The 27,763-nt window shown below is 41.9% G+C and overlaps 1 protein-coding gene across 1 annotated transcript in view; it reads left to right on the plus strand.

The window, feature by feature from the left end:
- Nucleotides 1–27,763, plus strand: part of LAMB4 (laminin subunit beta 4) — a 95,806-nt gene that overhangs the window by 55,924 nt on the left and 12,119 nt on the right. Inside the window, 9 exon segments of the mRNA XM_029956713.1 lie at nt 1,360–1,584; nt 2,901–3,118; nt 8,118–8,214; nt 11,961–12,336; nt 15,553–15,713; nt 18,660–18,865; nt 19,471–19,632; nt 23,650–23,794; nt 27,058–27,265. Coding sequence (XP_029812573.1) covers nt 1,360–1,584; nt 2,901–3,118; nt 8,118–8,214; nt 11,961–12,336; nt 15,553–15,713; nt 18,660–18,865; nt 19,471–19,632; nt 23,650–23,794; nt 27,058–27,265 — 1,798 coding nt within the window.

The following is a 27,763-nucleotide window of genomic DNA, read 5'->3' on the forward strand; positions in this document are numbered from 1 at the left end:
GGAGGAGGGAGAGAGAGTTGGGGAGAGAGAGGGATGCAAAACTTGAGAGACTATTGAATGCTGAGAATGAACTGAGGGTTGAGGGGGAAGGGGGAGGGGGGAAAAGAGGTGGTGGTGATGGTGGAGGGCACTTAAGGGGAAGAGCACTGGGTGTTGTATGGAAAACAATTTGACAATAAAATATTATGAAAAAAAATAAAATCATTATAGGTTAGGTAAGACACATATGTGATGAAGTAACATGTGTGTCTTATACAACATCTGATATAAGCAATTAAAATTTTTAATCAAATGCTTTCTTTCTATAATTCCAACCAATCAATGTGACTGATATTTCAAAGGTATGACTTATCTTTTCAGCTGTCTTGAAGCACTGATTTGGGTATCGCACAGACACTGTATAAGTCAATTCAATTTGCATCTGTCTCTCTACCAAACACTTTATTTTGAAAAGTTCATGAGTGTGTGTGTGTGTGTGTGCGTGGATAATGCAAATAAGGAAAAAAACATACACAAGCTACTTGATTTAATCATACTTTGAAAATATGGTGCTGTTTCTTCAATGATCATTACCATCACGATAATAAATTACATGGCTAATTTTGTCATATTTGCTAACTATGTCTCTACATCATTCTGATCTCTTCCATGTCCACTTTGGCTTGGTCTGTTTTTAAGAACTAAGACCAGGATAGGCTGACAAGAGCATTCCTAAATAGGATGCACCAAAATGTGGGAAGCAGACCCACAGTTTAGGCACCTGACTACAGTTGTCCAGTGTTCCGAAGGTAACAAGTGGAGGAGGAAAGAGACGTTTCTCTGTACAGTGCTTAATAAAGACCCCTCCCCAGGGTTCATTACATCAGGAAAAGTGCTGTCACCATCTTCACTGCTAGACACACATCTCAGGGTGCCACATGCTCACCTCCAGGACCAGGTGAGGGCGGGGGCACCTCAGGGAGGACAGGGGCCAAGATTAGCTTTGGGTGCTGAGGCACACTCGGGTGACCCCCATTATATGAGGATCCAGGAATCTCTGTGCCTACCGCTCTGTAGTTTTCGAAGAAAGACTAGAATGCATTCTTAACTAAGGACTTCTTAGTTCTGAGCAATCATCTTATTCTCTGAATGGATAATACATTAATATGAGCACTTTGTTTTAATGCAGAACATTTTTCCTTCTTCGCCCTTGGTGTGTGACCTCCCATTATCTCTAAAAGAGCCTAATTATTCATTATTGTCTATATCGATCTCCATCCCTGCTCCCACAACACACACACACACACACACACACACACACACACACACACGCACACACACTTTCTCCTCTTGCTCCCTTTCCCTCTCTCCTTCTTTCAGGAAAGCAGTGTGCAGAATGCTCTGCGGGTTTCTATGGAAACCCCAGAATTCCAGGAGCACCTTGCCACCCATGTGCCTGCAATAACAACATCGACGTGACTGATCCAGAGTCCTGCAGCCGGGTAACAGGGGAGTGCCTTAGGTGTCTGCACAACACTCAGGGACCCAACTGCCAGTTCTGCAAACCAGGTCACTTTGGATCGGCTGTCAATCAGACCTGCAGAAGTAAGTCCGCTGGGCTTCCAGCGGGGGTGGGGAGTGGGGCGGGGGGTGGCAGTGATGTGTGGCCCACAGTGCACTGTGCCAGAATCACCTGGGGACTGGGGTGGGATATGAACAGGCAGATTCCTAGCCTATATCTCAGACCCATTGAATTGAATCTCCAGGAATTTACACTGGAACCAGTTCATCCAGTGTCTTTAATGTATAAATTCAAGAATCACTGATGTAGAAGAGGGGAAGGTTCAATTTTGTGATTTAAAAAAAAGTGTGTGGGGGGGTGCACCTGGGTGACTCAGTCAGTTAAGCATCTGACTTCATCTCAGATCATGATCTCACAGCTCATGGGTTCAAGCCCTGCACCGGGCTCTGTGCTGACAGCTCAGAGACTAGAATCTGCTTTGGATTCTGTGTCTCCCTCTCTCTCTCTCTCTGCCCCTGTCTATGCTTGCTCACTCTCTCTCTCTCTCTCTCTCTCAAAAATAAACATTAAAAAATTTTTAAGGAGGAGTAAACTGCTTGTTTTTAGGAGATATTTAACTATTTCAGTTGACCCAAGTCAATTTATTTATTTGTTTATTTTAATTTTTATGTCTTTGTTATTTTGAGAGACAGAGACAGAGAAAGAGCAGGGTAGGGGCAGAGAGAGAGGGAGACACAGAATCTGAAGCAGGCTCCAAGCTCTGAGCTGTCAGCACAGAACCCGACACAGGACTCAAACCCACGGACTGTGAGATCATGACCCAAGCCGAAGTCAGACGCTTAACTGACTGAGCCACCAGGCACTCCAACCCAAGTCAATTTAATAGACTGTTTATTTTCAGATCATGAATAGTATGAAGAAAAAGCAAGGTTTTCAGTCATCCTAATTGTGAGCTTTTAGAATAAAGTTATGCAGGGGGCGCCTGGGTGGCTCAGGTCATGATCTCACGGTTCGTGGGTTCAGGCCGTGCATGGGGCTCTGTGGTAACAGCTTGGAGCCTGGAGCCTGCTTCTGATTCTGTGTCTCTCTCCCTCTCTGCCTCTGCCTCTCCCTCCCTCCCTCCCTCCCTCCCTCTCTCTCTCTGTCTCTCTCTCTCTCTCAAAAATAAGCAAACAATGAAAAAAAAAGAACCCAGTTGTCCCAACCCCATGAAATTGCTATTTGGGGAGATCAAAGAGAGTTGAATGGATTCAGCTTCAATGAATCTGAAATATTCTAAGGTGTCTCCTCCTTGAGCCCTTTGGAGGAGTGATATGTTCAGTCTGAAAAGCTGTGTACGGCTTGTTGAATGCCGGTGTTACTGCTGAATTTACCTCCAGCAACGGCTCTGTTGTCCCAGGATGTTCCTGTCCCTTCCAGCATAACTCCTGCTGGTGTCCCCCTGGTCAGGGAGCTTGCCTCAGTAACCCTGACACCCGCACATGCCCTTGTTTACCCAACGTCATGGGCCAGGTCTGTGACCGTTGTGCTGACAGATACTGGAATCTGGTCCCTGGCAGAGGATGTCAGCCATGCGACTGTGACCCCTGGACCTCCCACGGTGACCACTGTGACCAGGCAAGACACTCGGAACTTACCAGCATGCTGGAGTGGGAGGTGATAGGGAGACAAGTGGTTTCCGAACTTGTAAATAATGTTGCTAATTAGTGTTTTTAGACAGAATTGGCCTTCTATGGGGAGAGAGTCTGCATTTATCAAGAAATAAAAAGGACCAAAAAGGCGAAGGAGGGTCTTAAGGTTAAGTTTGGCCTCCTTCAGTTTTCTCCAAGCCTCTCTGTGACTGGGGAAGTCAGAATTCACACACAGTGAAACACAGACGACCTTCTCTTTCCCTATGTCATACGTATAATACTAGGGAAGCTCCAAGAAACTGATCATTGATCGGAATTATTCATCAGAATGAAAAATCAGATGCTTCTAGAACCTCCAGGTCCATTTTTAAAAGCTGAGCTGTTGGGATGCCTGGGTAGCTCAGTCAATCGTGCATCTGACTCAGTTTCAGCTCAGGTTGTGATCCTGGGGTCATGGGATCAAATCCTGAATCAGGCTCTACATCGAGCCTGGAGCTTGCTTAAGATTCTCTTTCTCTCTTTCTCTGCTCCTCTACCTAATTCATGCTCTTTCTCTCTCTCTCAAATTAAAAAGGATCATAATTAAAAGATAATTGAGCTATCATTCCTTACAGCTCACCAACTGTTTTATGTATGGGTTAAATAAAATGTCCTCTTTACTTCCAGACCAGTATCAATTGTTCCTAAAGAATGCAGGGTAATACACTGGGAGCAGATCCACATATTTTAATATACAAGTAATGCTCCTTAACTGCACATGTGACCTTCAGTCAATAAGACAATTAGCATAGAATTTTTTTAAGTTGACTAACAGTGAAAGAGAGAGAGATCAAGAAAAAGAAGGAGAGAGAGAGAGAGGGAGAGAGAGAATCCAAGCAGGTTCTGCACTGTCAGTACAGAACCCAATGTGGGGCTCAAATTCATGAACCATCATGAGATCATGACCTGAGCTGAAATCAAGAGTGGGATGCTCAACTGACTGAGCCACCCGGTGCCCCTAGCTTAGAATGCTTAAAATTAATACAACGTTATCTATTTATGGAAAAAACCCATCCATGTCACGATTAGAGTTTGGGGTTTAATAAATATGTTCTTTGAACACTTTTCCTATTAATAGAGATTGAAGGGAAGGGTGAAACAATGAAAGAAATTTAGAGTGAATCCACAATATAGGGACCAGGGTCTAATTGGGATTGAAATGCTAATTTAAGAAGCTAGAGTTTTCAAAACTAATAATAATCATGATAAGCATGGCTTACCTCCAATTTAAGCTCTGGTGTTCAACTTATTCAAAGGTCAAATCTAACACAAGCAAACTTTTGAAGGTAGTTCTCATATACAGAATGTGCTTTCCTTTATCTTTGTCTTTCTCTCCAATGCTCCTGCTCCAACCCACACCCACACATTCAACATACCTTTTTCCCCTTAATTATTTATTTAAAAATAGATTTACAGAAAAACTGTGAAGATAGAGCAAAGAAGATGTGCCCCAGACAAGATTTCCTCTATTTTTAATATCTTATTAATATGGTAGATTTGTCAGAATGAACGAACCAGTATTGATATGTTATGGCTGACTAATGTCTGTAATTGATTTAGGTTTCCTGAGTTGTAGATGTAACGACCTTTTTCTGTTCCAAGACCCATCGAGAACATCACATGACACTTAGCCATCATGTAGCCTTAGCTCCTCTTTGTTTGTTTCTCAGGCTCTCATTATTTTCGATGAGCTTAACAATTTTGAGGAGGATTTTGTAAAATGTCTCTCTATTCAAATTTACGTGGTGTTTTTCTCATGATTAGACTTGGATTATGGGTTTGAGGATGAGGACCACAGAGGGAAAGTGTGATGCTCATCACATCACGTCAGGGCTCTACACCACGTGCACATCTTATCTCTGTTGACACAAATCTTGGTCACCTGGCTGAAGTAGTGTTTGTCACATTTCTCTGCTGAAAAGATACTCTTTTTCCTCCTTTCCACTGCATTCTTTTGAAGAAAGTCACCCTACCCAATCTATGCTTGAGGAGTGGAGAGTATTATACTCCTTCCTTGAGGGCAGAATGTCTCCATAAATTACTTGGAATTCTTCTGTACTAGAGTTTATCTGTTGTCCTCCATTTCTTCATTTATTATTTTTTATGGTTTTTTATTTTAATTTTTGAGAGTCAGAGAGAGACAGCACGAGGAGGGGAGGGACAGAGAGAGGGAGACACAAAATCTGAAGCAGGCTCCAGGCTCTGAGCTAGCTGTCAGCACAGAGCCTGACATGGGGCTCGAACTGTGAGATCATGACCTGAGCCGAAGCTGGACGCTCAACCGACTGAGCCACCCAGGTGCCCCCATTTATTATTTTTTAATACCCAAATGGAGTCATGGGTATTTATATTATACTTCAAGTTGGTCATTGGGAGCTATTTCATTTGGTTTCTCTGTCCCTTTGATGTACCCCATTATTGTTGGGTTTGGTTTTTTTTAAGCACTTTCTGCATGACAAGATATGTGAAGCTGATGTAATGTATTCCCTGCCCCCATCCTAGAATCAGCCATTCTAGGAGCACTGGCTCCTTTCACTGGAGAGCAGGATCTGAGCCTTCATGGCAGGCTTCTTAGACTTTTTAGGAAATATATTTGTAGCAGCATTCAATGAAGACCACAGTTCAGTCATGGAGGCTAAGGGAAGCCCAAACTGAAAGTCAGATGGCATTGGCTTAACCAAAGAGACCACTTATGACAAGGGTATTTGGGATTGGCTGGTCCATTGAGGATTCCTTGGGGAAATTTGTTCTTTAAATTTTTTTTAATGTTTGTTTTTGAGAAGAGAGACAGCGTGTGAGCAGGGGAGGGGCAGAGAGAAAGGGAGACAAGAATCCAAAGCAGGCACCAGGCTCTGAGCTGTCAGCATGGAGCCCAACGCAGGGCTCGAACCCACATATCGCAAGATCATGACCTGAGCCGAAGTTGGGCACTTAAACAACTGAGTCAACCAGGCACCCCAGAAGGTTGCTCTTTAAAATCAGGGAACACTTTTAATGGAGTATAGAAGAGACAGGTGGATATTTAGATTTCCAGCTGTTTAAACAACCACTAGTAAATGTTTTTATGTCGGCAAGTAAAGCATCCCTAGTGCTTTATTACAGACATAGATCCAAATGTGTCATCCAATGTTTTCATCAACAGTTTAGATGGAGTTGGAGAAACATGCTTACCAAATATTATCAGATTTGCAGATATTGCAAACTTGTATGCTAATGTGATAAAGACAGAACAAGAGACAAGATATCCCAGCAGGCTGTCCCGTTGGCTGGAAAGAAGATGAAATGTTACCAGGGTAAAAGTAAAGTTTCGCAGTTGGGTTTTTTAAATCCATTGCATAAATATGGGGTGGGGTAATTATTGGCACCAGTTTGCCTAAATGAGGCATCTGAGGATTTTCACTCTGAGCCAGCAGTCTTGCCAGACTGCCAAAGAGACCCTGTCCATTCAGGCTGGAATAGTGGGAATGCCAGGCCCACGTTCAGGGCAGTCATCATCCCATTGTCCTCTGTGCAGTTCAGACAGCTGTGAGAGCCTTGCTGTCATCTCTGAGAGCCACATTTTTAACACCATATTGACATATGAACTGGTATGTGGCCACAGGAAGACAACCAGGAAGCGTGGATAGAACCACTGCTGTTCTGTGATGAAGGCTTGAAGGAATTCGGGGTGGTGGGCCTGAAGAAAAGAAGCAGATGTGAATTGAGAGTGGCCGTCTCTAGTTGGGAGAAGGGCTAGGAGAGGGAAGGGGGGACTGCTTGTTTCGTACAATTCCAAAAGGCAGGACACCGAGCGATGGGAACAAGTTACAAAGGAACAGATTCTGCATCAGTGTAAGAAAATCATTGCCCAACAGTTAAAAACAACCTGAAGAATGACTCAGGGACGCGGGCTCCCCATAACTCCTTATATTTGAGCAGAAGCTCAGGGGAACTTCAAAGATGGGTAGAGGCTTAGGAGATCCAGCCATTTTGTAAGTCAAGCGACTCACAGAGTTGTTGTTTAAGCAGATTTGTTTGGTCAAGAATAATCTAGGACCATGACAATAATGATTTGCTTCTGTATTTGTCTCTGGAATAACCTAGGACCATGACAATAATGATTTGCTTCTGTATTTGCCTCTTTCATTTTCAGAGAAGCTGGTCAAGGATCCAGTTGGGAGGATGCGCAAAAAATCAGACCTCTCCCCAAAACACAGTTAATAACTAATTACATGATTGAGGAGCCTGGGTGGCTCAGGTGAGGGTCCAACTTCAGCTCAGGTCATGATCTCGTGGTTTGTGGGTTTGAGCCCCACATCAGGCTCTGTGCTGATAGCTCAGAGTCTAGAACCTGCTTCAGATTCTGTGCTTCCCTCTCTCTCTCTGCCCCTCCCCAACTCATGCGCACGCTCGCTCGCTCTCTCTCTCTCTCTCTCTCTCTCTCAAAAATAACATTTAAAAAAATTTTTAAATGATTAAGCCTAAACTGCAAAAAAAAAAAAAATGTTTTGTTGAGCAAAACACAAGCCCAGTTGGGAGAAACCCCATCGCACATTCCATAATGGAATCATGATTTGCCAGATTAATTGATGAATGTCAGTCAGGGTCTGGCCTCTCGGTGTTAGGAGTGAACTCCCATAACACTGTAAAGGAAAAGAATGCTGCCCGTTTCCCATTCTGTGTTTTGTTTTCATTTACATCTGTGTATATTTCCCAGTGTGGGGCCACCTGTCCTTGAACAGCTGGAAACAGGCGCTATATTCAGGGGCTCTGAGCCAAAACACATTAGCGCCTGATCCTCAGGATTGTCAAGGGTGGTTGCTGGCCGTGGGAACCATAACCCTTCCTCTGCCTTTGTACAGCTGCATGTTCTAACTCACTGGAGGAAAAAGTGTTTTGTATTAAAACGCATTAATTTTTTTAGATCATAAAGCTTGTCGATTCTTCACCCATGACTGTTCTCACAGCTTACAGGCCAGTGTCCGTGTAAAGTAGGCTATGATGGGAAACACTGCAGTGAGTGCAAGGAAAATTCTTAGGGTGGTCCGCTGGGGTGATGCCTTCGTTAAGTACGGGTCATTCTAAAACATGAGGACCGCCAACCTGGTCCTTCAATAGGCACGCTAGGAACCAGCTGAATTTTAAATTCCCTTATTTGAGAAATTCCCTTATATGATAAATTCATAAAGTTTAATCTTAGTTTTGAAAGTAATATTTTTTGTAGCCTTATAAAGAGATTTTTTTTTCTCCTGTATTAAACTTTAGGCTAAAGGCACCTGGGTGGCTCAGCAGGTTGAGCGTCCAACTCTTGATTTCGGTTCAGGTCATGATCGCAGGATCATGGGATCAAACCCTGCATCAGGCTCTGTGCTGAGTGTGGCGCCTACTTGAGATTCTTTTACCCTCTCCCCCTCCCCTGTTTGTGCTCTCTCTCATGAAATGAAATGAAATGAAATAAAATGAAACGAAACTTTAGGCTAGACTAAATGTTACTCTATATGATAAAGTCGAAGCCTTATTGCAGTTTGTCAAAGTCACTAAGGTGGACCAGACCTCAGAGGTCATGACTTGTAGCCAGTGCTCTACTATTTGGAAGCATGTTGGCAATAACGGCTTTTCGATGGAAGTACAGGCGGGGAGATGGACCATAGGAAGCCAGCAGAGGGGGCGTTTCCTCACCTTGGATCTCATAACTCTGGGCCTTTCACAGACTCGCTTATTCATTTATTTTTCAATATGCACCTCATGCCTCTAGATCATGATGATAAGGCAAGGCCCCCGATCTCCTGGAGTTTGTGTTCTAGTGCCCTTTGTCCCATGTCTTAGCACTGATTGTAGGATTTAGAGTAGCGCCTTCCAGAGGAACTTTCTACAGAGATGGAAACGGTTCAGTCAACACTACCCAGTACAAGAGCCACCAGCCTGTGAGCTGGCAAGCACTTGTGATGTGGCCGGTGCACGTGAGGGACAGACTGTGTGGGTCATTCATTTAAACTTCCGTAGCCACCTGTGCTAAGTGGCTACCATATTGGACAGCATAGATTTTTTTTTTAATTTTAATGTTTATTTTTGAGAGAGAGACAGAGCATGAGTGGGGGGAAAACAGAGAGAGAGGGAGACACAGAATTCAAAGCAGGCTCCTGCTCCGAGCTGTCAGCAGAGAGCCTGATGCAGGACTAGAACCCATGGGACATGAGATCATGACCTGCGCCAAAGTTGGATGTTTAACAGACTCAGCCACCCCAGGCTTCCCTGGATGGCACAGATTTAGAGTACGGGTTGATTCTAGAAGGGATTTTTGAATCTCTAAAGTCTGCTGTCAAAAGAAGTCAGTCCAAAGAAATATCAGATGTGGTGGGCTTATCTACATAGCCACACATGGTAACTCTTTCCTCCTTTCTATTCCTTTATAAACATGCTTTTTTTCTTTAGATTTATTTATTTATTTTGAGAGAGAGACAGTGCAGGGGAGGGGCAAAGAGAGCGGGAGAGAAAATCCCAAGCAGGCTCCATGCTGTCAGCCCAGAGCCTGACTTGGGGCTTGATCTCACAAACATGAGATCATGACCTGAGCTAAAATCAAGAGTCAGATGCTTAACCAACTGAGACACCCAGGAGCTCCTATAAATGTGCTTTTGTGGCCAAAATAAGGTGCCTTTATCTCCTTGCGCCATTAAAATACGTATTCTCCGTGGTTTCCTCCAGTCCCACTTAGTTTTCTAAGAGTAATTGCTACAGTAAAAACCAGGGAAGAATTTGGGTTCCTGGAAAATCCATCTGAGCCTCTTCCTCTGTGCCCCTCTAATATTTCAATCATCTTATTTTCTGAAATGATTTCATCTTTTATAGAGAAAACTTCACAAATGATCAACTCAGGCTACAGATCCCTCCACACCCCTGAGGAAGGGCCATTAATGAGGGGAATGTGGGTCTCCAGCTGGAGAGGGGACATAGTGCTGGCCCTGAGGGGTTCCTGGGAGGCCAGCGTGAGTGTGCTGGACTGATGGCATCTGGTTAAGGAGTCCAGCATGTAAATCAGCCTTTATTTGTCATCAACATTCTTACTCAAGCTGCAAAAGGCATTTTTTAAAATTTTTTAAATTATTTTCTTCAGTTATCTTTCTTTTTTTGAGAGATAGACAGAGTGAGCAAGGGAGGGGCAGAGTGAAAGGAGAAAGAGAATTCTAGCACAGAGCCCCATGTAGGGCTTGAACTGATGAACCATGAGATCATGACTTGAGCCGAAACCAAGAGTCCAATGCTTGACCTACTGAGCCACCCAGGCGCCCCTAAAATGCATTTTTAAATCCCTTGTCCCTTAGTCCAGTGACATAGGTGAATGATTCCCTGACCTTGTGGAAATTGCTGTGGCTTCCATAGCTCTATCCCTCCTCCATCCTCAACCTTCATCAGCAACTTACTCAAATGAAGTAAATGCAGCATTAGTTGTTTGGTTTTTTTTTAATGAAGACAAAATTAATTTTTTCCCTTTCTAAAAGGACTTTATTCTTTGAGATCAGTTATAGGTTCACGCCAAAATTGAGAGGAAGGTACAGAGATGCCCCATATGACCCCACCCCCATCCCATTCATAGCCTTCCCCATTATCAACATCCCCATGACAGTGACACATTTGTCACAACTGATGAAACTACAAACCATAACCACCAAAGTCCATAGTTCACATTATGGTTCACTCTTGGTATTTTCCATTCTCTGCCTTTGGACAAATGTGTAAGGACCTGTCTCCACCATTATGGTATCACATGGAATATTTTCACTGCCCTAAAATCCTCTGTGTTCTATCTCTTCCTCTCTGTCCACTCCTCTTCCCACAGCCTGTGCCCACCACTCATCTCTTCACCGTCTCCATATGTCCAGTAGTCCATCTCCTGCAGTACGTAGCCTTTTAAGGTTGATTTATTCCACTAGGTAATATGATGCGTTTAACATCCCTCCATGGCTTTTCATGGCTTGGTAAGCTCATGTCTTTTTAGCCCTGAAAAATATCCCTTCTACCACAGTGTATTTATCCATCAGCTACTGAAGGACATCTTGGTTGCTTCCAAGTTTTAGCAAGTATAAATAAAGCTTCTGTAAACATCTCTCTGCAGGTTTTTGTGCAAACATAAGTTTTCAACTCCTTTGGGTAAATCCGAATGAGCGTTTTCCCTCCTTTTTTTGAGAATGGACTAATTCTCCTTATGGGATGGAAAACAACTTGGGTCCGCACACCCAGGCTGGGTTTTCTAAGACAAAGGGTGGTCAGGAGATTTCTTAGAGAGTCTCTGACACGCTTGAGCCACCCATGGGGGAGTAGCAGCAGACATTAGCGGGTCATCCACAAGCAGGTCCATGCTACTCGAATTTGTAAAGAAGCCCGTGCATGAACACTCACAGTAAAGACAGCCTCCGATATTTTCCAGATAGAAACTACAAACTGGTTTGTCAGTGGAATGGAAAGAGGGATGCTCTATTTAATGACTATTGCCCAGGTCTCTAATTACACCAGTTTTAGGTGTTCACTTAGAAATGGGCATGGGGGGGGGCAGGAAGGGTGCACCTGGGTGGCTCAGTCAGTTAAGCCTCTGATTCTTGATTTCAGCTCAGAGCCCCAGGTCGAGCTGTTTGGGATTCTCCCTCTCGGCCCTTCTCCCCACTCGCTTGTGTACTTGCTCTCTCCCTCAATAAATAAAAGAAATGGGCATTAGGGACATTCTCAGGAGAGAGGAGTGGACTTTATTCTTGAGCTAGTCCTGAGCAGAAGGCCAAAGGACTGACATTCTCTGCTCCTTCTCTCTTGTGTTTTAGCATGTGACTGCAACACAGAAGGTACCCAGAAGCCCGTCTGTGACCAGAATACAGGCATGTGCCGCTGTCGGGAGGGTGTGAGCGGCCCTCGCTGTGATCGCTGTGCCCGGGGTCACGGCCAGGAGTTCCCTGCTTGTCTTCGGTGTCACCGGTGCTTTGATCAGTGGGACCACACTACTTCTTCCCTCTCCAAAGCAGTGCAAGGGTTAATGGGGCTGGCTGCTAACATGGAAGATAAAAGAGAGACCCTGCTTGTCTGTGAGGCTGACTTCAAAGGCCTCAGAGAGAATATGTCTGAAATAGAAAGGATTTTAAAACATCCTGTTTTCTCATCCGGGGAATTCTTAAAAGTCAAGGATTATCATGACTCTGTTCGGTAAGATTTGTGCCTAAGCAATAGATAGCCATGTTCCCGATGTACCGTAACTCCTGTTGAACTTTAACAGCTCTCAATTTAGAAACGTACCTATGCAGACCTTAGGGAAAGAATTGTTCAGTTGATAACCGGGCTGGCGATCAGGGTTGTCTGTCTCTTACCTCGTTAGGATTACATGTGATCTTTCCAGATGCCATTGATAATAACAAAAAGGCAATCCTTAAGAACCTGATTTGGGAAAGCCCAAACAAACCCTACAGAGCCAAAAGATGCAAAATTGGAAATAAGGTAGTTCATAATACAAATACATTTTTTTCAATCATGCACTCAGAGGAATTTGTCACATCTTCCCAAATTCTTCAGTTGTTTAGAAACTCATACATGAATGCAAAGTCCTGTGATAAGTATGATCATTCCCTCCAAATGCATTGTCATTTTTATTATATGTCATGGATTCCTTTTTTTTTTTTCATTCATTGAACATTTCTGGCAATTTGGTTGGTTGTTCTGGACCAGGGGTCAGCAAACCGCAGGCAAAATCCAACATACCCCCTAATTTTATAAATGAAGTTTCACTGGAACACCACCGAATCCATGTGTTTACATATCCTCCGTGGCTGCTTTCCCAGGACAATGGCAGAGTGGAGTAGTTGTGACAGAGACTAATGGCCCCCAAGACTTAAAATATTTACTCTCTAAATCTTTACAGAAAAAAGTTTGCCAAATGCTCTGGGCAACACCAGGATGTGTTGGATATAGTTTCTATCCTTCTATGAGCAGATGGTCTACTAAGAAACCGAGAAGATTGTGATTACATGGCAAAATATCCCCTACCACCATAGAAGGTCCTGGATTGAGGAAGAGTTGAGGCTCCCAAGTTCAGTGTTGTACAAAACAGGGGGAAATATAAGGCCATTCATTATCACCGAGAAAAAAATCCCAGTAGTATATGGTGATTGCTTGAAAGTTAACAGAGGGAAGATGGCAGGTGCCTGGGTGGCTCAGTCTGCTAAGTATCTGGCTCGGGTCATGATCTCATGGTTTGTGAGATCAGGCCCCACATTGGGCTCTGTGCTGACGGTGCAGAACCTGCTTGGGATATTCTCTCCCTCTCTGCCCCTCCCCCACTCACACATGAGCACGGGCACATGCACTCTCTGAAAATGAACAGTTACACAAGGAAGGAGGTACAGTCCCCTCAGATGGTTCAGAGGAAGGGCGACGCAGCCGCAGGGCCCAGGGAAGCCACGTCGCTCGGTCAAGCTGGCAGGTGAGAGCAGGCACGCCCAGAGTCTTGTAAAGACTGTGGCCCTGCAGAATTTGGGGGCTGCGTCCCCAGACCTTCCCACTTTTCGAGAGATGTCAAACATCCAGATTTTTTATCGGAATGTGCCCACTTTAAAATATAGCCAGCTAACCCAACAGTGCTTTGAAAAAACACTGGATAGGCCAAAGAAATGCGTGTTGAGAAGGGGCTTTGGTCCACGGGCCACTGGTTTGTAGTTACAGCAAATGGGGAACAAAGTGGAACTAAGAAAGCAGAATGACCCAATCCACAGTGGGCATACGAAACAGAGAGCCCACAAGACCCCCTAGGGCCAGGCATGCAGTGAGTGAGGAGGAAATCAAGCAAGCACTGGGCCTCATCTGTCAGAAACCAGCAGCCTGTCCTCTCCTGCTCCACCTCCTGAGCTATTCCTCCTTAGCAACCATAAAACACCTCCTCCTCCCTGACGCCTTCCATGATTTCCTCAGGAAAAGACGTGTTTCCTTCTCCATCTTCCCAGCTCTTTGTGCTTCATTGGCCGTTGACTCCCAGAGGGACCCTGAAAACGGAGGCTGCCTTCTCCCAGCTTATGTTGACCAGGCTGGGTTTAGTCCTAGAGCAAATGTCTGCTGGGAGAATTACAAATGAAAGGAAAGGGGAGCACAGGGAACCCGGGACATCATGTGTATAGATTTCGTGATGAAATCACTTGCTGCTGTGTGGCCTTGGGCAAGTTATTTAACTTCTCCAACCTTCTGTTTCTTCATCAAAAAGGGGATAAAGTCTCTATTTCAAGGTTTCTTATGAGGATTACTCAGACAAGCCACCTAGCAAGATGTCTGGTGCATTATACGTGCTTCGAGAGTACTAATTACAAGGGCAGTAACTACACTGTATTTCATTGTTGTTGTTATTATTATTAGCCTGATGAATCATCCTGACAGTGGCCTGTAAAGGAAAAGTCTGTAGATTAGAAGGGAGAGTTATAGCAGAAAATTCGAGGAAACATTAGTTAATGCCTGGCACTTCTGCCAAGATAAATTAGCCCTGTGGATTCATACTGTAATTTTCCTCAATGGTGCTCCTCAAGATTTGAACTGAATATCCTTATCATGGGGGATATAGTTATTATTTACTTGAACCCACTGGGGATGCCGAACCCAGTAGATTGAAGTGGGACAGAGATGTGTGCCGTGGAGAAGGTGAGAGACTGAACATACCCAGGGGTGTTCACAGCAACAAGGAGACCTCCTTGTCACTCATGGAAATTAAAAGTTAAGACCTTCAGGTCCATGGGTGACTCAGCCAGCTAAGGATAGACTCTTGATTTCAGTTCAGGTCATGATCTCCCAGTTCGGGAGTTTGAGCCCACATCAGGCTCTATGCTGACAACACAGAGCCTGCTTGGGATTTTTTTTCTCTCTGCCCCTCTCCCCACCAAATAAATAAATAATCTTAAAAAAAAAAAAGTTAAGACCTTGTACAGAAGTAGTACTAGAAGGATCCTTGCTGCAAGCAAGATTTATTCTAAATAAAGAACTAGTTTTTACCATAGGCTGGGTGAGGAATTCTGTGTTGAAAACTAAATGTAGACTGGATCTCATCGATTTAAATGAGCCGTGTCTGAATACACGTTTTTGAAAACCCAAAGCAAAGAGAGGCAGAAAGAGTTTAAACGGTTGAAATGGAAAGATTCAAAGCCTTTGTTCTACTAGACGTTATATGTTGATCATAGTTTGAGTAAATGCTGAAATAGTCCAGGCAGCTGAATTAACAAGAAAGAAATAAACCATAAACAGAACTACAAACTGCCAAACAAAACATTGGGGAAGAAGGATCCATTCTAATTATGAGGCTACCTAATAACAAGGGCACTTTTTAGGTGTTTTTCACTGATCTATCAAAAAGTAACACAAGCTTTGCTACCTTTACTCTCATTTCTCCTCTAGGGAACAAGTCATGCAGCTAAGTATGCAACTGAAAGCAGTGCATGAGTTTCAAGATTTGAAAGAAACAATGGTGAGAATGAAGAACGAAGCTGACCTCTTACTGGAAGATCTTCGGAAAGAAATTGATTTGCGCTCCAGTGCCCGTAATGCAAACATCATGGGTAAGAGAGAAAATGTACATCTATGTTTATGCATAAAGTTTGATGAAATCAATAGTACATTCCTGTGGCCATTGACATAGTGTCTGGGCACTTTAGGATGTGAAAACACACACATTAAAGGTATTATTTGTACATGAGTATTTCAAATTTGTAAACATTGCAGAGGTTGGGTAGCATTTGCTGAAAAAAGTAAGTAAAGCTAACAATACCTGATCCTCCAGTTCCAGCAACCATAAATGCATAGGCATATGAGGTCAAAAGGACTTCAGCAAACATTTCTCGTAAGAACTTTGTAGAGATTTGGAGCCGTGTAATGTACTAAAAGTCCTTATTTCATCTTACACTGTTAAAATGAATGCCAGCCAGGCCGGAGTGAAGATTGACTTGGAGGCAAAAGGAACGCCAAAGCTAAACTTTGATTAGCTCATTTCCTGATCTCTGATGAGATCCCTGTTTTATATCTAGAAAGAGATAACTTGTTACTACCGGGAGAGGCAACCCTGAACTTATGCTCCCCTAAGTCACCTAATGGGGAGGTAAAGGGAAAATGTGCACGAAGCACATCTCAAGGCAGAGACTTTGCCAGGGTCTCCTTATCTTGTGTGCACGCTCCAGTTTTTCATTGGATCTCGACCTAAAAGCGAATTATGACCCTCAAGAAAGGTCTAAATTTTGTGAAATAACTAGGGATGGTGCTCCTTAAGGGCTATGAAGAGTAAGGGATTTGCTCTGATTCCTATCTGGAAGCAGGCGCCCTTTGAAAGGATTGAAATGCATCAGGGCAGTGCCGGGACGTGTCCGCTGTCTGGGGCGTTGGTCTGGGGGTGATTTCCCAATTCCAGGAAGCTGCGGTGGAAGGCAGGCAGCTCGAGATCATCTCATCCTGGTTGCAAACCAAGCAGCCCGAGCCCCAATGCCTCAAGCCTGTGCACTTTGGGAGTTCCCAGAGGCTGCCCGCCCACACCAGAGTGGAGAGGGTGCCAGCTTCACAGCTAGACCAGGATGTTCCAAAACCAACTTGTCACTCCACAGACATCAGTGATGCCCAGAAAGCCTTGGCTCTTCCCCCAAAGGAACAAACAGTGAGACTCAGAGAAAGGACATTCAACTGTTGCCATCCAGATGGCTGCAACAGAGCTGTTCATGGCATGGAAGACCTGGACTGGCATCTAGGAATCCACACGCAAACGTAGATTAGGCTATGAGGACAGTGTCCATCTCAGGGACAACTGAAGCCTGCTCGGGCCCTCCCAGTGTCCCCGGGAGTCAGTGCTCTGTGCCTTGTGGTCCCCTGCCCAGGACCCAGCCAGTGGAGGGACCTCTGTCTGGAACATGCCAGATAAAGGCAATCTTTACTTTTTTTCTGCTGTGGACTCCTGGCAATTTTGTGAAGTTTCTGGACCCTTCCCAGGATGTTTTGAAATGTAATAAAATCACATGGAGCTATATTTCAGTACAATTTCAAAAAGAAAAGGCATCAGAGGTTACCAGAGTCAACTAGGGAAAAAGGAACATTGCCCCCAGGTTAATCCTCTCAAGCTCACAATCCAACAGCAATTCCTGAAGCTTCCTCCGGACGCCTGACGGTATGCAGGGCAGTGGAGATGGGGCACCACGAGCGGCAAGTCCTTGCCCTGAGTTACCCCCATCCAGGGGGGAGGACAGGCACAGAAGGCAGCCCCAAACAGCGACAAGACTGTGTGCTAGCATCTTCAAGCCAGGCGGGAACAGAGCAGGGGGAATAGAATTCTTCCTGGGTTTGCTGGGAAAGGCTCTGGGAAGTAGGTGACCTCCGACTTGGAGTTCACAACTGAAGATAAACTTTGCCAGAGAAACAAAGGCAGAAAATCATCCCAAGCAATAGGAAGGTGTTGCTGTCTTGTGCCCAAATTACGGTCATGTAGGTGGTCAAGATCAGGACCATGTGCCTCACATTCCTAAAATACAGTTATAATTTCAACTCCTGCTCCATTGTCATTTGCAGCACAATGTGTCATATCACCTGCATGAATTTTTATTTTACTATTAGTCTGGAAAATACAGAGAAGCCCTTCGAGCTTAAACACTGGAATCAAAGCTTCTGGTTTCAAATTCTGACTTTATCTCTTACTGTCAGCAAGACCTCAGGCAAATAACTTACCTCATCAGAGCCTCGTTTTCTCACCTGCAAAATGGGGGAGATCACACCAAGGTGACCTCACAGCGTTCTGTGGACAGGAAGTTCAGGCACATAGAAGCCCTCGGCAATGACAGCTGTTCTCATCAGCCTCAACGTCAGATGTCAGCAAAATACAAGCCACCAGCAGCTTTTATCCAGAGCCTGTTTTTGTAAGTGAAGTTTCATTAGGAGACAACCTCACCTGCTTATTGACATATCATCTGTGGCCGATTCCAGTCTGCAGTGGCAGAGGTGAGAAGTTGTGCCAGACAGGCTGTGGCCGGCAAGCCCAAAACATGTATTCCCTGGCCCTTTCAGCAACTCCTGCTCCATATAGTTAGGTAAACTGGGCTGGTTTCTCATGTTAGGGTACCGATAGGTAGTCACCACTAATACTAATTAATATATAGATAGTACATTTGTGAAACACTTGACATTTCTCATTTTCTCATATTATTTCACTTCATCCTCACAAATTACCATTAAACAAACAAATCTAAGCAGTTAGCCAACTTGCTCCAGGACATACCCAGACGGTAAAGGGTAAAGCCAATACTTGACCCATGTCTGCAAGATAAGCCTCAATGTCTGTACCCATTCTACAGATATCTGTTTCCCTATATCTTATCCTTTCCCACTGCGGGTAAATTCAAGAAAGAGGACGGTGAATTTTTTATCGACAGTTGAGACCAAGACAATAGTCAGTCTGTGAAAGGATTGTCTTGATAACCAATATATAATTGCATTTGTCTTCACAAAACTTATCTGACCTCAATTTGCATTAACAGATTCCTCAGAGACTATCAAGAAGCATTATCAGAGGTCATCATCTGTTGAAAAGAAAATTAATGAGACCACTTCTATCATAAAAAACTCAGAAAAAACCAGGAATGACGTACTTCGCATCTTTGATATGCTAAGCTCAAAAGAAAACTTGTCATTGGAAAAATTAAAACAGATTAGAATACCAGATATCCAAATACTGATTGAAAAGGTAAATATTCATGATGGTATAGTAAAAGTGTTTGTAGTTTCTTCTTGGCATACAGATCTCTTCAATCGTATATCCCTGTCTTACATTTTATTTTCTTATTTATATTTTATAAATGTGTCAATATAAATAGCATATATATGCTCTGTTTGATAAGATAGAAACAATATAAACACACTTTTATTTTTTATGTTCAAAGTCAAAGCGTGAGAAAATTCAGAGTAAGACTCTGACTCAGTTTTAGTATTTTATATTTATTATTTGCTGTTTCCACAATGGTACAGATTATGGTCATTTACTCCTGCTCCATTGTAAGTAAAAGGTAACTTTTAATTTAAAAAAATGAAATTAACAAGCGAGAAACACTAGATATTTGACTGTTTTCCCCCAAAGACTCTCAGTGTAAAAATGGCATCGATAGACACAATGCTGATAACAAGAGATTCAGATGTTCAGGTACCGAGAAACAGTTCCCAAGTGGTCTCCATGAACCACTGTTGAAGAAATACATACTCATAGAGCAGTGCTTTGCCTCAGTGACCCTGGGTGGCATTAGAGAAAGCACTGCCAATATGTTGCTTTTCAACCGAAATCGCTTCCCTGGTGAGGTGTGTGGAGAACCAGGGGACATGTCATGTGTGCTCCCGCCCTGTGGTGACCCCACCTGCCGCGGCTCCCGGACCGTCTCCAGCAGTGCCCTCCAACAAGCTCAGGAAGCAGAGTCCGTGATTCAGACTTTGAGCGACCAAGTTCAAGGTTGGAAGAACCAGGTAAATATGTCTTCTCTTGTTCTATTTGTAAAGATGTAGCAATAAAAAGAGAACAGCAAACTGTTCGAAATTTTTTAAACTGCCATTCAGCTTCTAAGGGGAAGGGTAGCTTCTAGAGATTAGGTGTTCATATGCTTGGAAAGATAGGATTAAACATACAGATGTGTGTGGATGTAAATGTACATTTAGAAGTATGTGTGAATATTGACATATTTTCTATTATATGCATATTACCTGTACCTGTGTAAATATATATTTGTGTGTGTGTGTGTGTGTGTGTGTGTGTGTGTGAGAGAGAGAGAGAGAGAGAGAGAATGAAGTATATGCTTGTAGGACAACAACCTGTGTGGAATTTTCTTTTTTTTTTCTTTTAAATTTTTTTTATTCTTGAGAGAGAGAGAGAGAGAGAGAGAGAGCATGAGCAGGGGAGGGGCAGAGAAAGAAGGAGACACAGAACCTGAAGCAGGCTCCAGGCTCTGAGCTGTCAGCACAGAGCCTGATGCTGGGCTCAAACTCATGAACTGTGAGATCATGACCTGAGCCAAAGTCGGATGCTTGATTGACTGAGCCACCCAGGTGCCCCTGGAATTTTCTTATATAGTAAATATTATATAGAAATGTGAAGACTCCTAGCCTTAAAGTTTTGAAAACTATAGATCTCACAAAGTAAAGAATAAATTTTATAAATTCAAGGGTATATTGGTAATTCTACTAAATATACAAATTCTAGTATTCGAATGTAGTGTTCAAATATACAAATTCTAGTGTATTTTCAGCACTTTTATTTCTTTATCTTTTAATGTTTATTTTTGCAAGAGAGAGAGTGTGAGTAGGGGAGGGGCAGAGAGAGGGAGAGAGAGAGGGAAACACAGAATCTGAAGCAGGCCCAGGCTCTGAGCTGTCAGCACAGAGTCCCACGTGGGGCTTGAACCAAGAACTGTGCCAAAGTCAGACACTTAAGTGATTGACTACCCAGGTGGCCCTAGAATTTAATTTTAGAAAATATTTTATCTAAAAAATTTTTGTTTAATGTTTATTTATTTTTGAGAGAGTGTATGTGAGAGTGGGGAAGGGGCAGAGAGAGAGAAGGTGACACAAAATCCGAAGCAGGCTCCAGGCTCTGAGCTGTCAGTACAGAGCTCGATGCCGGGCTCAAACTCACAGACCACAAGTTCATGACCTGAGCCGAAGTTGGATGTTTAACACCTGAGCCACCCAGGCGCCCCAAAAAATATTTTAGTAGGAACACACCCTTCGGCCTTGTACTCCTTCCTATGTTGATAGACAAAATGCAGTTATTTTAATATTTAAGTACCTGATAATTGAGTCTCTAATAATTTTAAATGTTTTCATTTATTTTTCCAGTCATACTGGTAAATGAGAATGATATTTAATTGCCTAGTTTTCTTTAGGTTTCTTTTTGTGAATACATGATGTTCATCTTGAAATGATGAATGCAATTTTAGGTATTCTGTGTAGGCACTGGGTTCATCTTGTAATCAAGATGACGATGCATGCCCTAAGTTGCTCCGTTTTTGACCATATACACAGAGTCTTTGATGAAGACGAACAATCAAAGAGCTGGATTTCTTTTTATAAGTTAAATATTAGAGCAGTTAGCATTCCTGTTTGTAAGCAACAGAAACCAACTCAACACAAAAAAGGAAGTATATGCCATTACTTTTGGTCTCAGAATCAATAGAAGGATAGAGGGCCAAGCTCAAGAATGGCTGAGAACCATGGCTAAGAGTGTGTGTGTGTGTGTGTGTGTGTGTGTGTGTGTGTATGTGTGTGTGTATGTGTGTGTGTGTGTGTGAGAGAGAGAGAGAGAGAGAGAGAGAGATGAGCGTGCATATACACACGTACACGTGGCTACACGTGCTTGCAGGCACACGCACACCCTCTCTCTCTCTCTCTCTCTCTCTCTCTCTCACACACACACACACACCAGTCTCCTCCTTGAGCCTCACCTGCATGAGCCTGAGCCCCAGCTGACCCTAAGCCCCTACTCTGCATGCCCCAGAATCCCAAGTTCTGGAGCTTGCCTCTGATGAGCCAAGCTGAAGGATACCCCTGCACCCACTAAATGTTAAAAATGTTTATTTGCATAGTCCTAATTCTGCATCACTATATAATTTCACTTGTACGCTGTTTGTCACTCTTAACAAATATTCACTGGATACCTATTATGTGTGGGACATTTATCTAGGTGTTGAGAACACAGCAGCCAGCTAACAAATGCAAATCCTGATCCAGCATCCTGGTGGTTACAATAACCCTTAATTGTTAAATGTAATTGTAAACTATTACACCTTACCACCCCTTCTCAAAAACACAGAAATCTCATCCCATATAAGCCCTGTGTTCAGCTTTTAAAAGATAGCCCCTGAAATGTGCTCTAAAGAATCTGACTTAAGCAGCACATACACGAACTGGAAAGGATTGGGGCGGGGTTTTCATGTTGATAAAGCGGTGTGCTCTTTTCCTCTTGATTAGAAGGGGGAACAGCGCCAGAAAAGATTATAAGAGAATTCTCAGGAGTCACTTGTGACAGAAGATGGATTGCAGAGAGATGTTTTAAGAGTGAAGTAATTTAGCAGCCCCTTTGGGAATACAGCATCGACGAACCCACACAGATTCCAATTCTATACTCCGGTGTTTTCCTGGCCAGAGTATTTATTTCCGGAATTCTTGTTTAAGTCCTATGCATTTTTACTTACTATAAACCATTTTATTTTTTTTATTGAGATATAATTGACACATAACATTGTATTCGTTTTAGGTGTATAACATAATGGTTTGGTAGATGTATGTATTGCAAAATGATTAACACAATAACTCTGATTAACATCCATCACCTCACAGTTACATTTTTTTCTTTTGTTGGAACTTTTAAGATATCTCTTTGCAACAGCTAGCCATTTTAAGGTTTTCAAAGTTCGAGAGAGTTAAGGAACAGCTCTCTACCAAGTGAAGATAAATATTTTTAATCATGGAAATATTTCTTTTCTGTTTCATCATTTGCCAATGACTGCAATTAAACCCTTTTCCACAAAATCTATACAGCTCAAATTAAGCTGGCTCCTTTTGTGTGGAAATAAAAGGAGATTTTTCTTCCTAATTGTGTTTGATCCTAATTAGCCCTACTTCTGTCACAATTAATTTATTCAATACAGCTCAACTTGCTGGTGATATTGTCCTATTGCTTTCTGGGGTTTTTTTCCCTCTCTCTCTCTCTTTCTTTCTCTAATTTGTTGGAATCTCAAGAAAAGCCCAGGACCTTTCTCAAATCACATAATTAAGAATTTGCACTTTTAGGGGGCAAGCCTTTTCGACCTATTATTTCTCCACCAAGCGTACAAAGTGTTTGGGATTTATCTTTGTAGCCTGCTCCAAGTTCAGACTCATTTATTAAAAGGAGGAATGCTTTCTTTTTAGCTTTTAAAGAAAGTACATTATTTGAACTTGAAGAGTGTTGAGAAGAACTTATATAAAAAAACACTCAACTTATAAAGTATAATGGTCATGGAAAGGAGTCCTAAATAATTTACTAATAATAAAGAATGCAAAAGTCTCATTAAATCAGAATTTGTGTTTTATATTTGTGTCAGGAAAAGTCATTAATACTAGGTCAATATTTTTTCAAATAACAATGTTAATCACTAATAATGTTTTCAGAGAGAAATTCACATTATTTCTTTTTGAGATTTTATTTTTTAAGTAATCCCTACACCCAACATGAGGCTTGAACTCATAACCTCATGATCAAGGGTTGCATGCTCTACTGACTGAGTCAGTCAGGCACCACAAGATAAATTCACATTACTAAGAAAACATGATAATGAAAACAAATAATATCACCTTTTAAAGAAACCTTTGAAATAAATCTTTTGTTTAATTATCCCAACTTCTATTTTGTTTTTAATGAATTTCAGTTGGTCCAGCTAAGTAATTAAACTTCACACAATGTGCCTAACTGTTGTGTTTCCTCCTCTTGTTATTCTTCTCTTATTCCAGCTCAAAAATGTAAGTAAACTGACAGAAGTCTCCAAAAACAATGCCTTACAGCTGAGTGAGAAACTGAGGAATATGAAAAACCAAAGTGAATCTGAACAAGAAAAAATGAGTCTTTTAATAAAAAAACTGAAAAAATTTTTATCAGGTAATAAAAACATATATTTTGGGACTAGTTTTTGTTTCTTTAACTTTTTTTTTAATTTAATGTATACTCAAACAGCACAACCAATTTCAAATTACATTTAGTGGAAATTAAATGTGTAAATCAGAAACATGATATACTCCTTAATTTAATATTTCTTAATGAAAATAATCCCAAAATATTAACTGTGTACCAAAAAAAATATGGCTCTCTGTATAAGATCAGTTTAGCAATAAAAAATTTTTTTAATCCTGGAAATGAGTTGACATTTCAAGCAAACATGGTGTTTAAAGTTATATGTTTTTTAAAGAAAAAAGTCTAACATGATGATTCTGTCAGATTCCCTACGGTTAGGAAAATCTAACATGATTTTCTCTGCTGACAGACTGTATGAGATCAAGGTGTACCAAATTTTGGTCAGTTTATCAAATACTATAGGGAAGTGGTATCTAAAATATCAGATGTTAACTATTATGGACTATTTTCCAAGTTTCATATTGGTTCTCTGTGAATGAACAAAAGGAACTATTTGTGATTTATTATGAAGATGATTACTATGTTATATCCCTCATTGTACTTTATTTTGGGAAAGGTATACTTTATTTTATTTTTTAGAAGATTACTTTAAACTATGAGGATTATTAGTCGAAGATAAAAATCACATAGTACAGCTGAAAATTGCCCTAAAACCTTGCACTCTGCAAGTAAGGTAGTTTGGATACACAGAATTAATCTTAAGAGTCTTTCTTCTCCATCACCATCTTCCAGATTCAATAATTTGATGCTCCTCACATGTAGTAACTGACTCCTGGGATGTCTGTTACGATCTTTGCAACCACTTCATTAATCTGTTTCATATTTGTAAGAGACCCCTGTGGCTGATTATTTTTCCCATCTCAACGTTTCTTGATATTGTATTAGCAACTCTAGTCCTGGTTTTCAAAATAAGAACAAAATTAGGCAGTACAGATAATCAGTAAAAATGAATGGGGACGGAATTGGTCTCCTGGACATTTTGCTTGATTATTCAAAAGCAAATTTCCAGTGAGTTAGCTAGATGGATTCGTATTGACTAGACACAGATCCAGAAACTGGATGGCATGAGGAACATGTTAGTGATTTCTGCAAATATGGGTCAATTCAGGCACAAAAAACCAAACCTAAACTGAACTCCCAGACCCGCAGTGTGAAAATAGTGCAGTAATACTCTTCTGGGCCCCAGTGATGGTTCGAGGGCAAATTCAACTGCTTTCCACCCCCTTCCCTGGGTATAGAACCTATTCCCTTACCGGTTGTATTTCTCATTGCTGCTGAATACATTTCTAATTTTTAAAAGTTTACTTTAATTACCCTAAGGAAATGAACAATAAAACTGTGTCCAGACTATTATAACAAAATTTAGGCAAAGGGAAAAATCCTATTCCATGAAAGAAGCTTCTCTGATCTGGGTCCCAAGACCCTTGGTCACTGGGAAGCAATACCCTTTCTGACCAATTTCTTCTCTATCTTTTCCATAAAGCCCAAGTAAAAGTATTATTAAATCGTATGGTGGCTACACTATTTAGCTCTTCTGGACCCTCTTAATATTTCCCTTGTGGTCCAAATTCTCTATTAACAAAGTTAGCCCCATATAAAAAATTTGAATTTATGATCTTATCATAAATACCAATAAATGTTTGATGACAAATATGTGGCTCAATGAAATTCACTTATTAGAATTTTTTTGTAAGAGGAAATACTATTTCGTACAAGAGCCAAGTCCCCGAGCACAGTATATTCTTGTTTTTTTTAGTATATTCTGTTTCAAATATGATTTTAATTTATTCACCAAATTGGCACCTTTTTTTTTCTCAAAAACATGACAGGAAGTAAAGCATTCCTTTTATATTAAACAAAACAGCTAAAGCAAAAATGATTACAAAAAGGATATATATATACTCATGTCATGTCTCTCAAAAGCTAAAAGCTGTCTGTGGTGCCCACTGTCTCCTGAAGAAAATCCAAGTTCCTTAGCCCCTCATTGAGAGGTTCCTGTGTCCTGCTCCCAGCCCTTCGGGACTTCCAATCTCCCCCCACCCGCTTTTAGACTCCCCTCTCCCACCAACAGTGGTCTGATTGATCATTGCTCCCAGGTTTTGGCTTTGGAGGTTCCCTCAGTTTAGAAAGCTTTGACCCCTGCCTTCACCCCCCCATTTCCACAGTGTAATCTCACTGTCCTCCATGCTCAGTTTATGTGCATTTCTGAAGTTCTTCCTGAAATATTTCCCCCTCTATCTGGGCCACATACCATTTTGTCTTATATCTATTGCTTCTGTTCTATCTGATCAGTATTTGTATGGCATGGCGTAGGTTCCCCGACTTGATGGTAAGCCCCTCGAGGATGAGAACTCCAACTCCCCAAGTGGGGTGTAGCTTTCTGCCTCAGTAAGGAGCCTGAGTCACAAAAGTTATCACCCCAAACTCTAACGGCCCATCTTCTGCTTCCATTCTCAGGGATGGCCAGTTTTATTTTCCTGAAAAAGCAGGGCATGGGTGTAACGGTTTCTTTATAATATGATATTCATCAGGTACTCTCCCCTATATGATCACATTCCCTTCTCAATATAGGACTTTGGTGTTGTCCACTTACAGAGATGGGCAACAATTATGAACCTTTTTAAGGTCATGGATTCAAATGGAGTTTTGTTGAGTCCAAACCCGATGCTTCCCCAATGCCTCATTGTATTTGAATCTTTTGTTTTTAAGTTTATTTATTTTTGAGGGAGTGTGAGCCGGGGAGGGGTGGGGAGGGAGGGGACAGAGGATCCAAAGAGGGCTCTGAGCTGACAGCAGAAAGCCTGATGCAGGGCTCAAACTCATGAACCGTGAGATCATGACCTGAGCCAAAGTTGGAGGCTAAACTGACTGAACCACCCAGGTGCCCCCACTGTATTTGAATCTTACCGACCAGCATCTAAACATTTTAATTGCTTTTGAATTGGTGCTTAAATAGTTCTTGGGAGGATATTTTGCAGAACATAGACAATATTCCAAGTGTGTAGGTTTTCATTTTTCCAAGAATCATTTGTGCAGCATGTATTCAGAGAGAAGGGATAACGGAGGATGAAGAAAAATCCATGGGGACATCGGCAATCTAATCCCTCTATTCCAGGGACACATAATCAAGTACAAGTACATTTGACTTAGAGTTCCTTGTGGTTGTATTGAATAAGATACAGTGTTGAATAAGGAGACACAATGACCTAAAACCCACCTTCTTATTTAAGAGGAAAACGTGCCTCCCAAGGACATAGAGAAGGTTGCAAATCGTGTGCTTGATATCCACCTACCAATACCATCACAAAATCTAACCCATGAACTTGACAAGATACGGAAACTGACGCAGCTCTGTGAGGACTATGGAGCAGATGAGGGCAGGCTAAATAAAGCAGCAGAGGAAGCCCAAAAGGTTTTGGAGAAAGCAAAAAAAGCTGAGTAAGTACAATATTAATATTCCCACTCCTGCTCTCACAGACCATCTGCTAAAAGGCCATCCACAAAATATTTGTGTGAGGAGTTATTTAACATCCAAATGAAATTACCCTCCAGTAGTTCAATGCCCACAGTGAGGGCTAAGCCCTTTGCAGGTGCAGCTAGGGAATTGAGAGGCAGTGGGTGAGGACACATATTTTCCATTTGCCTTAAACTCAGAATGCCTTTCCAGTGATCTATTACAATAAATGTCACATACTAGTTATATGCCAGAATCTTAACAAGTGGTGGGAATATCGGTATATATTCCCTTTCTTGTTTACTTATATCTGGTACTTTCTAAATTTACCATAATAGAGAGTATTTTGAAGATCTAAATTTTGTTTTATTTTTTTTATTTTATTTTTTTCCATAATATTTTGTTGTCAAATTGTTTTCCATTAAATTTTGTTTTAAAGACTACACTAAAAAGATACAGTGGCGAGGGATAGAAGAAAGGAA

This window comes from Suricata suricatta, chromosome 2 (genome assembly GCF_006229205.1).
Source record: "Suricata suricatta isolate VVHF042 chromosome 2, meerkat_22Aug2017_6uvM2_HiC, whole genome shotgun sequence".
NCBI classification, from domain to species: Eukaryota; Metazoa; Chordata; class Mammalia; order Carnivora; family Herpestidae; genus Suricata; species Suricata suricatta.